At 38.8% G+C, this 12,498-nt stretch overlaps 1 protein-coding gene across 1 annotated transcript in view; it reads left to right on the top strand.

Annotated features, from left to right (window-relative positions):
- The window catches only part of LOC134654173 (frizzled-10-like), a 32,376-nt gene extending 20,485 nt beyond the window's left edge, over window positions 1-11,891 (top strand). Inside the window, exon 2 of the mRNA XM_063509619.1 lies at window positions 10,415-11,891. Coding sequence (XP_063365689.1) covers window positions 10,415-11,782 — 1,368 coding nt within the window. The 3' untranslated portion in view covers window positions 11,783-11,891. The remainder of the gene's footprint in view (window positions 1-10,414) is intronic.
- The last annotated feature ends 607 nt before the right edge of the window (window positions 11,892-12,498 follow it).

Below are 12,498 nucleotides of genomic sequence, written 5' to 3' on the forward strand. Positions count from 1 at the left end.
GTCCTCACATATTGACAGACTTCGCAAGAGTTAAGTAAATATGCTCGTATTAACTCCTCATGGTTATTTTAAACGTATTTGAATTTGAAGTTAGTTTGAAGATTAGGATGTTTATTTGAAAATTACTCGATTATGTGTAGTGTAGGTCTGTAGGCACGTGTAGGTTAAAGCAGACGTTAAAATGCATGTTCAGATATTTTTGAGCACCTTCATCGCTCCGATATATATCTGATGGCGGCTGTGCATACTTCTGTCTGTGTTAACATTGGTAGTATAATTTGTCTATAAGGTAAAGATTTTAAAGGAAGGCTATTGCAAGTTTTTTGCGTAAGAAAAACAGTTTTAGACGATTTATAAGAAAAGTGTAGGTTGGAGTACCTATGGAATAAATTAACTCAAAAATAAACTAGGTCTAATAATTCACCTAATTTAGAACCGGGTAAGTGACCGTTGAGAATCTGGAGATTTGCTCCACGGGCTAGCAGCTAGCAAAATAAACGCGCCCATAGCAAAATAACCCGCGCCCGCGCAACTTCTGCTGTGGAATTCCCATCGCAACAAAGTATACTATAGCAAGTTAAAAGCTAAGACTTGGGTAGGTACATCTATTACCTGGCCCGATAAGAGACATGCGGATTAGTAAAATTTAGCTAAAGATCAGAAAAATCCTGCCACTCTGAATTTTATCGGGTGGAATTTCATTTTTCTTTGGGGGTCTAAATTTGCAATTTCCTAAATGAAAACTTTCTTTGTTTCTTGAGAAATGTTCCAGAAAATGCAAAGAACTATTTCAATTTTTTTGGAAGCTTACCGCGACTTGCACAACTATAATTAATAATATTTATCTGTAGGTCACTTAACGCTGGTTTTTCGCGAATTAAACAATTAAACCCACCCGCGCTCACGCGATCGAAATAATCGGTCTGTTTTCATTAGCGGCGTCTTTGAGCAGGGCTGCTAATAGGCAGATGCTCGCGATGGCTATCAAGACGGTTATCTTACGAGCTTGATTGTCACCAGTCGTATCTTTTAAAGGCTACGTATATATTTCATTATACAACTGTGGCTTTACAGGGTGGCCTTGTGTATCGAAGCTAAAGGATACTAATTTCAATATACCTGTTGGCAAGTCCAACAGAAACTAAACTTTATGTTACCATGGAAACCATAAAACATACACTTCACATTTCCATCTTTAATATGACTGTGCTAATTGTGCTTTTGATTAAGTAAATATAATTATTGTGACTACAAGACGGTTATTACTTCTTCGCCCATACGGAACCAGCCTAATTCACCTCCACCGCTAAACATACCAAATACGTTTTATTTTAGTTAAATGGTTGTAGGTGGTTTTAATTTTTAAGCCATCATGTACATGTATTAGTATATAGCAGCGGTTCTTAATCTTTTTTTTTGACGGAACCCTTTTGGAAAGCGAAATACTTGATGGAACCCTACAATACGGTGGCGGCATAGTAAAATTTTTTGAGGCGACTAAAGCATAGTGTTCTAAATTCTTGCGGTATCCCTGCAGGGGTGTCGCGGAACCCTAGGGTTCCGCGGAACACACTTAGAGTATGGCTGGTATATAGGTAAAGCTCTACATCCTTTGTAGAGTCGCGATTTGCACGACGCGACGTCGTAAATCTACTGAAATAGATAGTACGAGTACTTACCTACAATATTCTGATAATCGCTCGCTTACGCACACTATAGCACACACAGATAGTCTAGCATCTGATAACAATCTGCAGATTTGTATCTGATACTTGCGTGTACGTACATACATATCTTTAGAAAGCGATATTGTAGTATTTGTAGTAATAGGTGGTACTTACCTAAATATATGTAGTATCTTTACCATTAAAAATTGTATGTGATTATGACTAAGACAGACCGACAAAATAATAAAGTTTATAATTGATTTTATTTTATAATGTAACATTTGATTAATTGTCATCGACAAAACAAAGTTAAATTCATGCCAAACAAACATTACATTGAAAGACAACGCAAACCCATCGTTTATAAAAAATGTCATAAACACTGATTCATCTGATTCCACGCCGTTTTTAGGCAGTTTAAAAACTCCATCCAAACTTACGTTTTTGACAACCCTAGTTAAATCTATACATCAAAGGGCTCCGGTACCAATGAAGACTTCCCGTTGTATACAATATACAGTATACGCTGTTTGTATACGATACGCGAGTGTATACAGAAATGTGGCTAGATTTGTTTACCGCAGCTAAAAGAGTACAAGGCCGAAATAAACGTGCCAGTTCATTTTCAGATTTTTGGCCTGAACATATATTTTTTTATGAATTAGTACAATGCCAATTGATATAAACATTTTATAATAGAGTTTGTTTCTGAAAGGTTAAAAGGTCACTCTCACTTCCGCCCATCTGTTTGTCGGTCTGTTTCATTCTCTTATCTCAGAAAGTTTCTGACAGAAACGAAGAAATAAAAGTTTTCCTTCCCAACCAAATCAATTCCTGACCAAAACTATATTGCAGTCGTTCTTTTAATAATTTTTTCTACTCCCGTACTTTTATTTGTCATTTAAAGGGTCGTACACACACCTTTAAAACCCTACCTTATAGTTGTCAAGACAAGTCTTTAGTCTATTCCCCAAAAAAGAATTTGTGCATACACGCAGTATCTTTTTGGCGATTTCACGATACTTCGTGTAATGACCACTTTAAAAATATTGAATGAAATACAGTGTTGCCAACCTTATTTTAAATGTCATCTCTGACAAATAAGTGAACCATAGACATGTTTTTTTTTTAATTTTATTCATTCATTCGTTCTTTTCCCGCCCGTAGCCTCCATTTTTGCTACTTCTTGAATTAAAAATATTTGACAATTTTATTTCAAAGTAAGTGCTTGGTCGTAGAAAAAGTATTGTATGCAACGTTGTTTAACTGAGTCAAAAAATACTCGTGGCGTCTTTATTAACAATTTTCGGCTTCGCCTCAAATTGTTACTCACGCCACTCGCCTTTTTTAACCTCTCTTAAACAACGGTTGCATAAAATAATATTTCGGTAGCAGAGTGAAAAATAATTTAATTGGACATTTTTTTACCTATTTCATAATTTTTAAAGGGGCTTTATCTAAGACTTAAGTTAGTACCATAATTACGTATATGTAGACAAACTTTTAATAAAGACTGCCCACACGTACATCATAGAGTTCTTTTTTTATCTTCAAACGTTAATTATTAACCCACAGTCACTTTGATCCGCTATATCGGTGCGTTTGAAGTGCCGTGTCGTTTAACACGTGGGCTCAATTCCATCCGCACACATTCCATTTTGAACTTTATGTCTAGCCGATTGAATAGCTTATCGTTTAGCTAGTAAGACGATTACTATACTCGCTGTAAGTGCACTATAAATAAATAGAACAGGGAGTATGCGAAACATTTAAAAGTAAGTGTAAATAGATTTAAACATGTTACAAAGTTAACTAATTTAATGCCTTGAATATTAAGCGGTTTGCTTTGAAGATCGTGTGTTGTTTTGTCTATGAGTCATGGATAAATGTTACTGCCGTATTCGAACTTCAAGATATTCACAAGAGACGACACGTACTAGATCCATTCTAGATACGTTATAGTTTAGATTTCAACTAGTTTTCTTTTGCAGCGCCATTCGGGCAACCAATGTCACTTTTACGATAGATCGCGTGTTAGATACCTATCTATTAGATGTGAATTAGATCTCTAAGTAAATCTTGTGGAAATCGTTCAAGAGTATCTCCAGAATCGCGGAAATGTAAATTTGACAGGTTAGATCTTAAACATATGTTTACATATGTGTACGATAACGATATCGTTATCGTATCTTAGCGATGTCTAAAAGATATCTAATAGATGTCTATTACAAAATCCGAATCGGGCCCTAAGACGCTGTTTCTTTGATGGAAATTAAGTCGTGTCAGTTGGTTTGTGTATTAATGATGAATAATGACAAATACAAAATGTTGATAAAAAAACGCTTGTGTCATTTCATCATGTAACTTATTCAAATATTTACCCATAGTTGTTTGATAGTTGGTCTTACCTTGAGTTTTCAAGAAATACAACACCTCAGTATTGTACCTACTGTGTGGTCTGTGTGGAGCTATTAAAAGGCAATATTTTTATAATAACATCCGTAATAAGATACGTAGTGCTGTCACATGAGATCTTTATAAACAATATTGTCTATTGTGTGAAACGTTTTATTGTTCCCACGAAATATAGTGTTTACGCAAAAACGTGGGCTTTATTAGTGCCTGTACATTTCTAATTAATTGTGATACAGATTTAATTGGAGCGATTAATAATTACTTTCTGTTCACCTAAATCCCATGGAGTTTTTTCATGTTTTTTCCACTTGCAGATGAATTACTTCGCTGTGACTAAATAGTACAATGTAGCTATACATTCATATTTGTATTTTTGATAATGATAGTGGGAGTAACGCAAAAGTGTGCAATTGATCAAATGTCATAAAACATTTAAAACAGAAATCAACCCTTGTAAGAATAATTTAAACCGATTAAAAAATGTTGGACTAAAGTAACAATTTACTAAAGGCTGTTTGAAAATCTCATCTTCCTTACAAGGTAATTAAAAATTAGCCCATTTAATTGTCCTCAACTGTTCCTGGCATAAATTTCATAACATCTAAAATCCCGGAAAAGCAATAAAGCCGTGTCGACACGACTCACGACACGCGATAGGCGATACGACATGCATGTGAGATATTAAAGTATTCTCGCACGGACCGACTCCGGCGCATCGGTTGCGCCGTTACCATCAACTGTCCTTAACATCAAAGGCGGTTAGGGTTGGCGCTGTTTAGATGCGATTATGATAAATATACCGGTATTTATACCGGTAACTTTAATAAACTTTCTTCAAATCGCAGATTCTAGATTAAGTTACCTAGATTCAGTCTAAGTGGTTTGTAGAAAACCGACTACCTACTGTGATAACTAGACGTAGTTAATCAACTGGTGGTAGTTGTTTATAATTCTCGTGGATTTTTGCGTTTGCTACAATACACCACATACTGTGTTGTGTTTGGTACCGACGGGCTTCAGGTTCAGGCCTAAACTCGCGCTTTTATCATTTATCACCATGGTTGTCACGTTTCAACAAGTATGTAACTGATGCGAAAGTGAAACATGATGTTTTAGACGATAAAACCACACTCATCCTCTCCGTGCTGGTCTCAAATAAACTGAATTCGGATTATTATATTAAAGGAAAAAATGGAAAAAGTTACGCTTCCGGCAGGATTTGAACCCGCACCCTCCGCAATCCGTGCGTTGCTCTTAACCAATTGAGCTACGGAAGCCTACCAGGACATCGCAATTTGGAATATCGCTCGCAGACGAAACTGCTTGTTAAAAAATTGATTTAATTCGGATTGTCTGCCAAAAAGGCATCCAACCCTATAATCATCCACATATAATATTTCTTCAACACGTAGTTGACAGCCCTACGTGATGGCGCACATCAAAGCGTCGCCGGCGCACTCGGCTATTTTCGGCCGCTCCGGTAATTATTTTTTTGTCACACGTTGCTTTGTGCTTTGTTGCTGACGCCGGATTGATGAATGTTTATACGTTACTTTAACTTAATGTCTGTTTTACTTTCGAGTGTCTGAAACTGAATAGCTTTGATGTTGAACCAAAATGGATTCCGGTTGGCTGTCCACCTGTTTTAAAACTCCTTCTAATAAGAGGGACTAGTTTCTTAAGTGACGATTTGTTTCGGTGACAAAAACACGACAATAATTTGCTACGAGAGAAGCTTCATAGTTTGACCCTTAAGTCCATAGCGACCACATATTTACTTACCGTCATACTTAAAACAGTTAAAACAAACACCCATCTCTCCAATAAGAATTACGGTTCGAAATCGAATGACTAGAACGGAATATCAAATGGTTTAGATGTCCATCTAAAAGTAGACAGTTTATTTTCATAAATCTATCATAATCTATCTAAAATATGAATACCTAAACCGTCTGCGAACTTGTTAAAACTGTGTGAACGAAAATTTTAATTTCTTGTTTAAAAAAATGCTAAAAAGCAGTTATGAGTATCTATACGCGTTTAAAAAAATAAGGACCAATTTTGTAACAAGTTTCTGTAACTACACTAACTGGGTACACAGTACATGGCATGGCACACGTCTTTACTTGAGTTACAGAGCACAACACATCAATTAATAAATGTTTTAAATGCCGATACGGTTAACTGAACATATCAGAAATGTTCTCGGAAAATGAATAATAACTTTTTGTATTGAACACAGAAATGGTAGCCGGTTATTAAAAGAGTTCTTTGGCCCCGTCATTTCAACGATTCGGCCCTCATGTGTAGATGTTTATTCAAGCAAATAAATACGGTTCTAAACCTCAATGGATTAGATAATGTAAACAAACTCAGTATTAAGAAGATCAAACTTAATACAAAGCTAAAATAGACTGACTGTATAAAGTAACAAGGTTCATTTTCGACTAAGGTATGAAGTTGGCGTATCAATAGGCCCTTGAGCGCTATCGAAAACATCCGAAAGTACTTGGACGAATGTTTGATCTAACGTTTGTTAAGGGGTAGACACTTAGACAGATGATATTGAGCTGTCAACGCGTAAAGCGAAGTGAAGAACCATGTCGAATTGACATATGGTAAGAGATTCCTTACGATTTCATTTATAAAGTAACTGTGACCAGTAACTGTAACAGTTTTATGGTGGTCTAATATATTCCATTAGTCAGTCAGAATCAGAAATGCCTTTTTTCATTTGATTGGCTCGAAATCAGATTGGGATTAAATAAAACGACATCTTAAGTTGAGTCATTGTTATACACCTATTTAGTTTAGCTAAGTCCTAGCTGTTGAATACCTAGCCTAGATGGGAAAGGCTCATACGGTTTTACATGACCGCTCCAAGCACGGCATGTTGTAATATTTCTAAGAAAATTTTTTGAGAAACTTGTCTTATACTGGCGAAGCTAGTGGGCACAGCTACTTAGTTGTTAATAAAATCTAGTGTTAGGTAGAGTGGTATATTTTATATACATACCTACATTAAACTACGTGAGAATGTTCCAAACGTTGTAAATTTAATTGTTAGGTATTTCGCAGCGAGATCCCATTCCAAGAATGCATGTGTTATTAAATACCTCGTGTTTGTTATTTCATGTGTCCGATTACAGCTTGACTACCTTCAGCGGTACATGACAATGGGCTTGCTTGCTTCGTAAATACCTAAGTAATTAAAATACACTTGTTACTGATGCAACCACGTTTAATTGTTACCTATAAATTGAACCTAGAAATGTGTTATAGTCAGAGCTATTTAATTAAATGATAGGATTAATACCTAAGCTAAGCATTTACTTTTTGCGGTGTGTGGTAAAGAATGCCCTTCAGTCTGTAATTTTCAGCTTTTGTGATTTCTTCTTCTTCACTTGATTTTTTCTATAATAATTCCAACATTATGACATTTAATGACGCTTCACGCACCTCTAACATTTAAAACAGAACCTGAAAATGAACGTTTAAATTTTTACAAATAACTATACCTCTCGCGTCTAATTTTGATCGGTCGGCTGAATTGACGTAACCTCAATGGGCCGCAATGTAACTAAAATCGTATACGAGTCTAAATGAGCCCTTAAGTATAGCTGCCCCTTAACCGAGGTCTTTAGCGTCCGACGTCGACATTGGAAGGCTCTACGGCTCGCAAACAGTTTGTTTGCCCGCCTTTTGTCCCGTGTTTGTAAAAACTAAACCGGCGAGCCGCGGTAATAGGATGAGCAGTGCTGCCATTGCAGTTGCTCACATAGCAAGGGCGAGTCGAAGGCGAATTGCGAATATCGAAATCCGAAGATCGCTTAACTCAACTCAACTTTTTTCAAATAATTTTGTTTTTGTAGGTACTTAAACTAATTTAATACCATCTCTATTGCTCTTACAATATTGGATGATGCTGAAAATATGATGCTCTGAGTTAGGTTTCCATGTAAAAAAATGCTGCCTACTGATGATAAGTACTTAGTTTACATTTGATCAAAGATATGAAGCATTGATACTTCAATTTTCCACTATTATTGAGAATTACGACACTAAAACGGGTAAGCTAAATTTCTAAGATTCACTCTTCCGCTATTTCGTTGTAGCTCTCCCGGTGAACTAGCCAATTACTCTTAGACCAAGGACCCATTTATATTGGTTGCCCCTAGAATTCGCTTACGCAGCTAATCTAACGGAATAACACGGCCGGATTATCTAAAAAATGTCTTTAAAAGTTTAAGAAAAGATAGCTTAGAAAAAAACTTTTAAAGGTTGATGTAATATTAGACGGGATTTGATACTTCTTTTTTAAGTACAATCGGATATTTAATAGATACGATCTCTAACTTGATTGTGATCTATCGGAGCTTCCGTGTTGATAGAGACATTTGCAGATTTTATCGCAATTTTGGAAGTAGGAAGTTTTATAACTTGAATGGGGTTTTTTGGACATGTTATGAATGAATTTGGCTTTATACGATTATCTATTCTTTGCCAAGTACATAACTCCAATGATCTCTTTGATCAGAATAGGAATGGCTGTCGTAAATCAAACGGCTTACGTAACTTGTTTAATTTTTTTTTTATAGTTTTATTCTATTTCTCGTATTGCACTCTAGGTAAGAAAGAGATTGTTAAAGATCTTATCAGTTATCTCAAACAATAGATCTACGGGTTGCAATTTTCGGAAATACCTACGCACAACTGACATTATGCACAATCTGACTATAAATGATAACTTACTAGGAAAATTGGTTTTAAATTTATGCTAAAAAGAGCTTATTTCACTAAACCAGCCGATAGCCGATAGTCGATCTACCAGTACCATAGAGAAAAAAATACATAGATTGCTCACTCCAGGATACATCAGTTTTAGTACCAAAAAGACTATTAGCATCTAGCATCGAGTAGCGGAACTATCAGTACTGCTACTTGACAATAGATGTAGCACCGACCGGAAAGTCTTATGCTGTTGAGATAAGACTTTCCAGTCGGTGCTACATCTATTGTCAAGTAGCAGTACTGATAGTTCCGCTACTCGATGCTAGATGTAGACACTGAAATTAATAGTCTAACTGATGTATGGAGTGAGCACTCTTGTCTTACTATATTTCTCTATGCCAGTACAATACGTTACTGAAATAAACGTCCACACCTTTCAAACTCTTAGCCCAAATGCATTAGTTGCATGCCTGCCTAACCCGAATATCTGCTCCACCGAAGCGTGCATTCTCACAGAAGCATCTCTAATTGCCAGCGGGCAAGGGCGCTGGTTGCGTGGCTTTTTGCCCACTGTTAACAATGCCCGGCGAACCGTTAAAATCCTGCAGCCGTTCGAGGCGTGCAATGTATGTTTTTGTTTAGGATAAACTTGTTTCTTAAAAATAAGCTTTGCTGCCCTTCCATTTTAAAAGGAATAGTAAATCTGTGTACTCATACCTCTTCCCAATATTTTTTCTGACATGTTTTTACATACATGTTCAAATGTTTGTTGTGTAACACACTGACATAAAGCCTATTTAAGTAGTTTATGCGTAAATAAAAACTTGTGATAAAGTGCAAACATAAGATAGATATTTCAATATTAGGTAATGATGTACCTACTTCTAGCTAACTATGGTGCCTGTCTGCCTGTGCTTGATATGTCAGGCGTTCATAATTATACATTCATTACTGGTCTAGAAATTTAAACACATGTTATATGCTAGGCTACCTCTTAAACAATATAAATTTAAAGTCGGTAATTATAGCACTAATAGAAATACTTTATTCGCCATAACACAAAGACTTGAAAGACAAATGAAATGAAAATCCCCTAAATTAACCGCTCTAAACCCGTCACACGAGTCACTCCGACCCTTTACAAAAAGTAAACTCGTCAGTTCGAGTCCTTTCATTCTGACATCCGCAAAAACGCGACCTTGCCTTTGTTGTTCTTGCGGAATCGGACTGGGAACTGATGAACAAGTTAGCGAAAGGTTTCCTGTTACTGATTTGATTAGTGTGGTTAGACGGGAGGCTATTTATACAATATATTGCCTTACAAACCTTACATAATGGAATTAAGCTAGACGTATATATATAAGTCGATGACCAGACGTGTATAAGTCAGGTGTATGGGAGCTTGATCTGATAATAAAATTCACTGATCATTTGTCTTTTGTGGCAAAAAGTTGTCATGTGAGGCGTGAAGTTGTGCTGAAGGTTTTTTGTCCGCAACTAGCATTATTTAAAACTCGTTGTATGTGAAACGACTGGAGGTGACTCTACTTAATGTTTTGAGCCTTGTACAAGTTCTAAATATGTATTTCTCCTTGTTTCAGATGACCGCGTTCGCCGGCATCCTCTCGAGCGGCTGCTCGCCGCACGCGCGCTTCCTGCTGTGCTCGGCCTTCGTCCCGCTCTGCACCAAGGAGGTCTCCGGCTCCGTCAGCGCCTGCCGCGCGCTCTGCGAGACCGTCGCCGACGACTGCAAGGAACAACTCAAACCCCTCACGAACTTGAACCTAGACTGCACTGCCTTCCCGCTCAGAGCGGACAGGAGACTCTGCATGCGGCCGCCTAACGCCAGCGAATCTGAGCCTGAACCACCACCGCCCCCGAGATGGCCTTTCCACGAACAAGATTTACGCGAGCACGGCTGCCCGCCGGCCCACACTAGAGCGCCCACAGGCGAGTGCTGGCCGGCGTGCGGACAACCAGCCCAGTACACCCAAAGCGACAAGCGAACGGCTGAAATCCTGATGACTACGCTCGCTTGGTTCTCATTATTATCAACCTCTTTCGCGTTGCTGACGTTCTGCGCGGAGCCGTCGAGATACCGCTACCCGGAGAGACCGGTAGTCTGGATGGCGGCGTGCCACGCCATTATAGCCTTAGCGTACGTAGCGCGCGGCTGGCTGGGAGCTAAGATAGTATCATGCTCCGGAACTACACTTGCCGTCGACGGTCTAGCATCAACTACATGCGTAGCGTTCTTCTCTATAACGTACTACTTCACGCTGGCCGCTGACGCTTGGTTCGCGAACGCGTGCGTCGCGTGGTACCTAACAGCTGCCAGCGAATGGTCGACAGAAGCTCTGGAGAGGGCGGCAGCGTATCTCCACGCAGTTTCATGGGGCTGGGCCGGCGCGTGGACAGCGGCAGCTTTGGCCTTGAGAAGAGTGACAGCAGACGAGCTGACAGGGACGTGTGTGGTGTCAGACGCGGCGGCTGCCGCTTTGATCGGGGTGCCTAGAGGCGCGTTGCTTGTGACATCGATCGCGCTTGCTTTTGGCGCGTGTCCAGGCATTATGAGAGTGCGAAGAGCTTTAGACTCACGAGGCGCGAAGCGCGTCGGAAGGCTTGCTGCTCGCGCGGCCGCCTGCGGAATACTGTATTTAGTCTTAGCTGCTGCTGGTACGGCAGTGAGAGTCTACGAATCTCGCTTAAGAGAAACGCAGTCCGGCCTAGCCTTACTAGCGGCTCTAGAGTCCGGTAACCAAGAAGAAACAGTCGGATCTAACGGCCTTTCGATCTGCCTGTGGCTTGCTTGCGGCATAGCGGCAGGCGCGTGGGCGTGGTCGAGGAAATCAGCAGTTGTCTGGAAGAAAGCGCTTTGCCCCCCTCGCAAAGCGCCAAGCTACTCCCCACCCCTTCTTAGAACTCATCACCCCTACTATAAGAGACCGTTACACGTGTCCAGGGTGTAAATCTGTGCGAAAGACTGTTAAGTGCCTATATGCCTTCTGTGAAGGCGCTCTCGATTGTAAAACTGTAAATAATGTAAATATATATTATACTGTTGATTTTTGATACAAATGTTATGTTTTCTTTATCCCCTTTCTGAGGAACTTCGGATGGCATGTACCAAAGAGTTGACATTTGACTCACGGAACCCCTTAAACTAAAAATTTACTCATGGGATCTTTTTTCAAATTATAGTTAAATTCCTTGGTGCAAGAATCCTAATAAGTGTAGTATGAAGAAATAATTATTGATCGTTATAGACAGGCTGTTAATGCCACGTAAGAAAATACTAGCCACCCCTAGTTTGGCAGCCGAAACAGATGGCGCTGTACTGCGCTACGTCAGCTTTTGACAGTCAAAGTTACCTTATAGCTTTACAGCGCCATCTCTTTTAGCTGTCAAATTCGAAGCGCGAAATCGTCTTGGACTTTCTTTACACAGTCAATATATCTTTAGTACGAGTACTACGAGTATTCCCATGATTAAATAGGGTTGTCAATGTGGATAATTCCGTCATAGGCCTATTCTGTTTTTCTCGAAAGACAAATAAAATTGATAATTTTATCGACAAAGCAGCGATTGCTTTTATATAGTTTCAGCAATCAAAAACAGATGGTTATTTTTCCTAGGATTGAAAATCAAATAAATATACGCTCGTGGACGGAAAAGCCCCTATGAC

This window comes from Cydia amplana, chromosome 14 (genome assembly GCF_948474715.1).
Source record: "Cydia amplana chromosome 14, ilCydAmpl1.1, whole genome shotgun sequence".
Taxonomy (NCBI): domain Eukaryota; kingdom Metazoa; phylum Arthropoda; class Insecta; order Lepidoptera; family Tortricidae; genus Cydia; species Cydia amplana.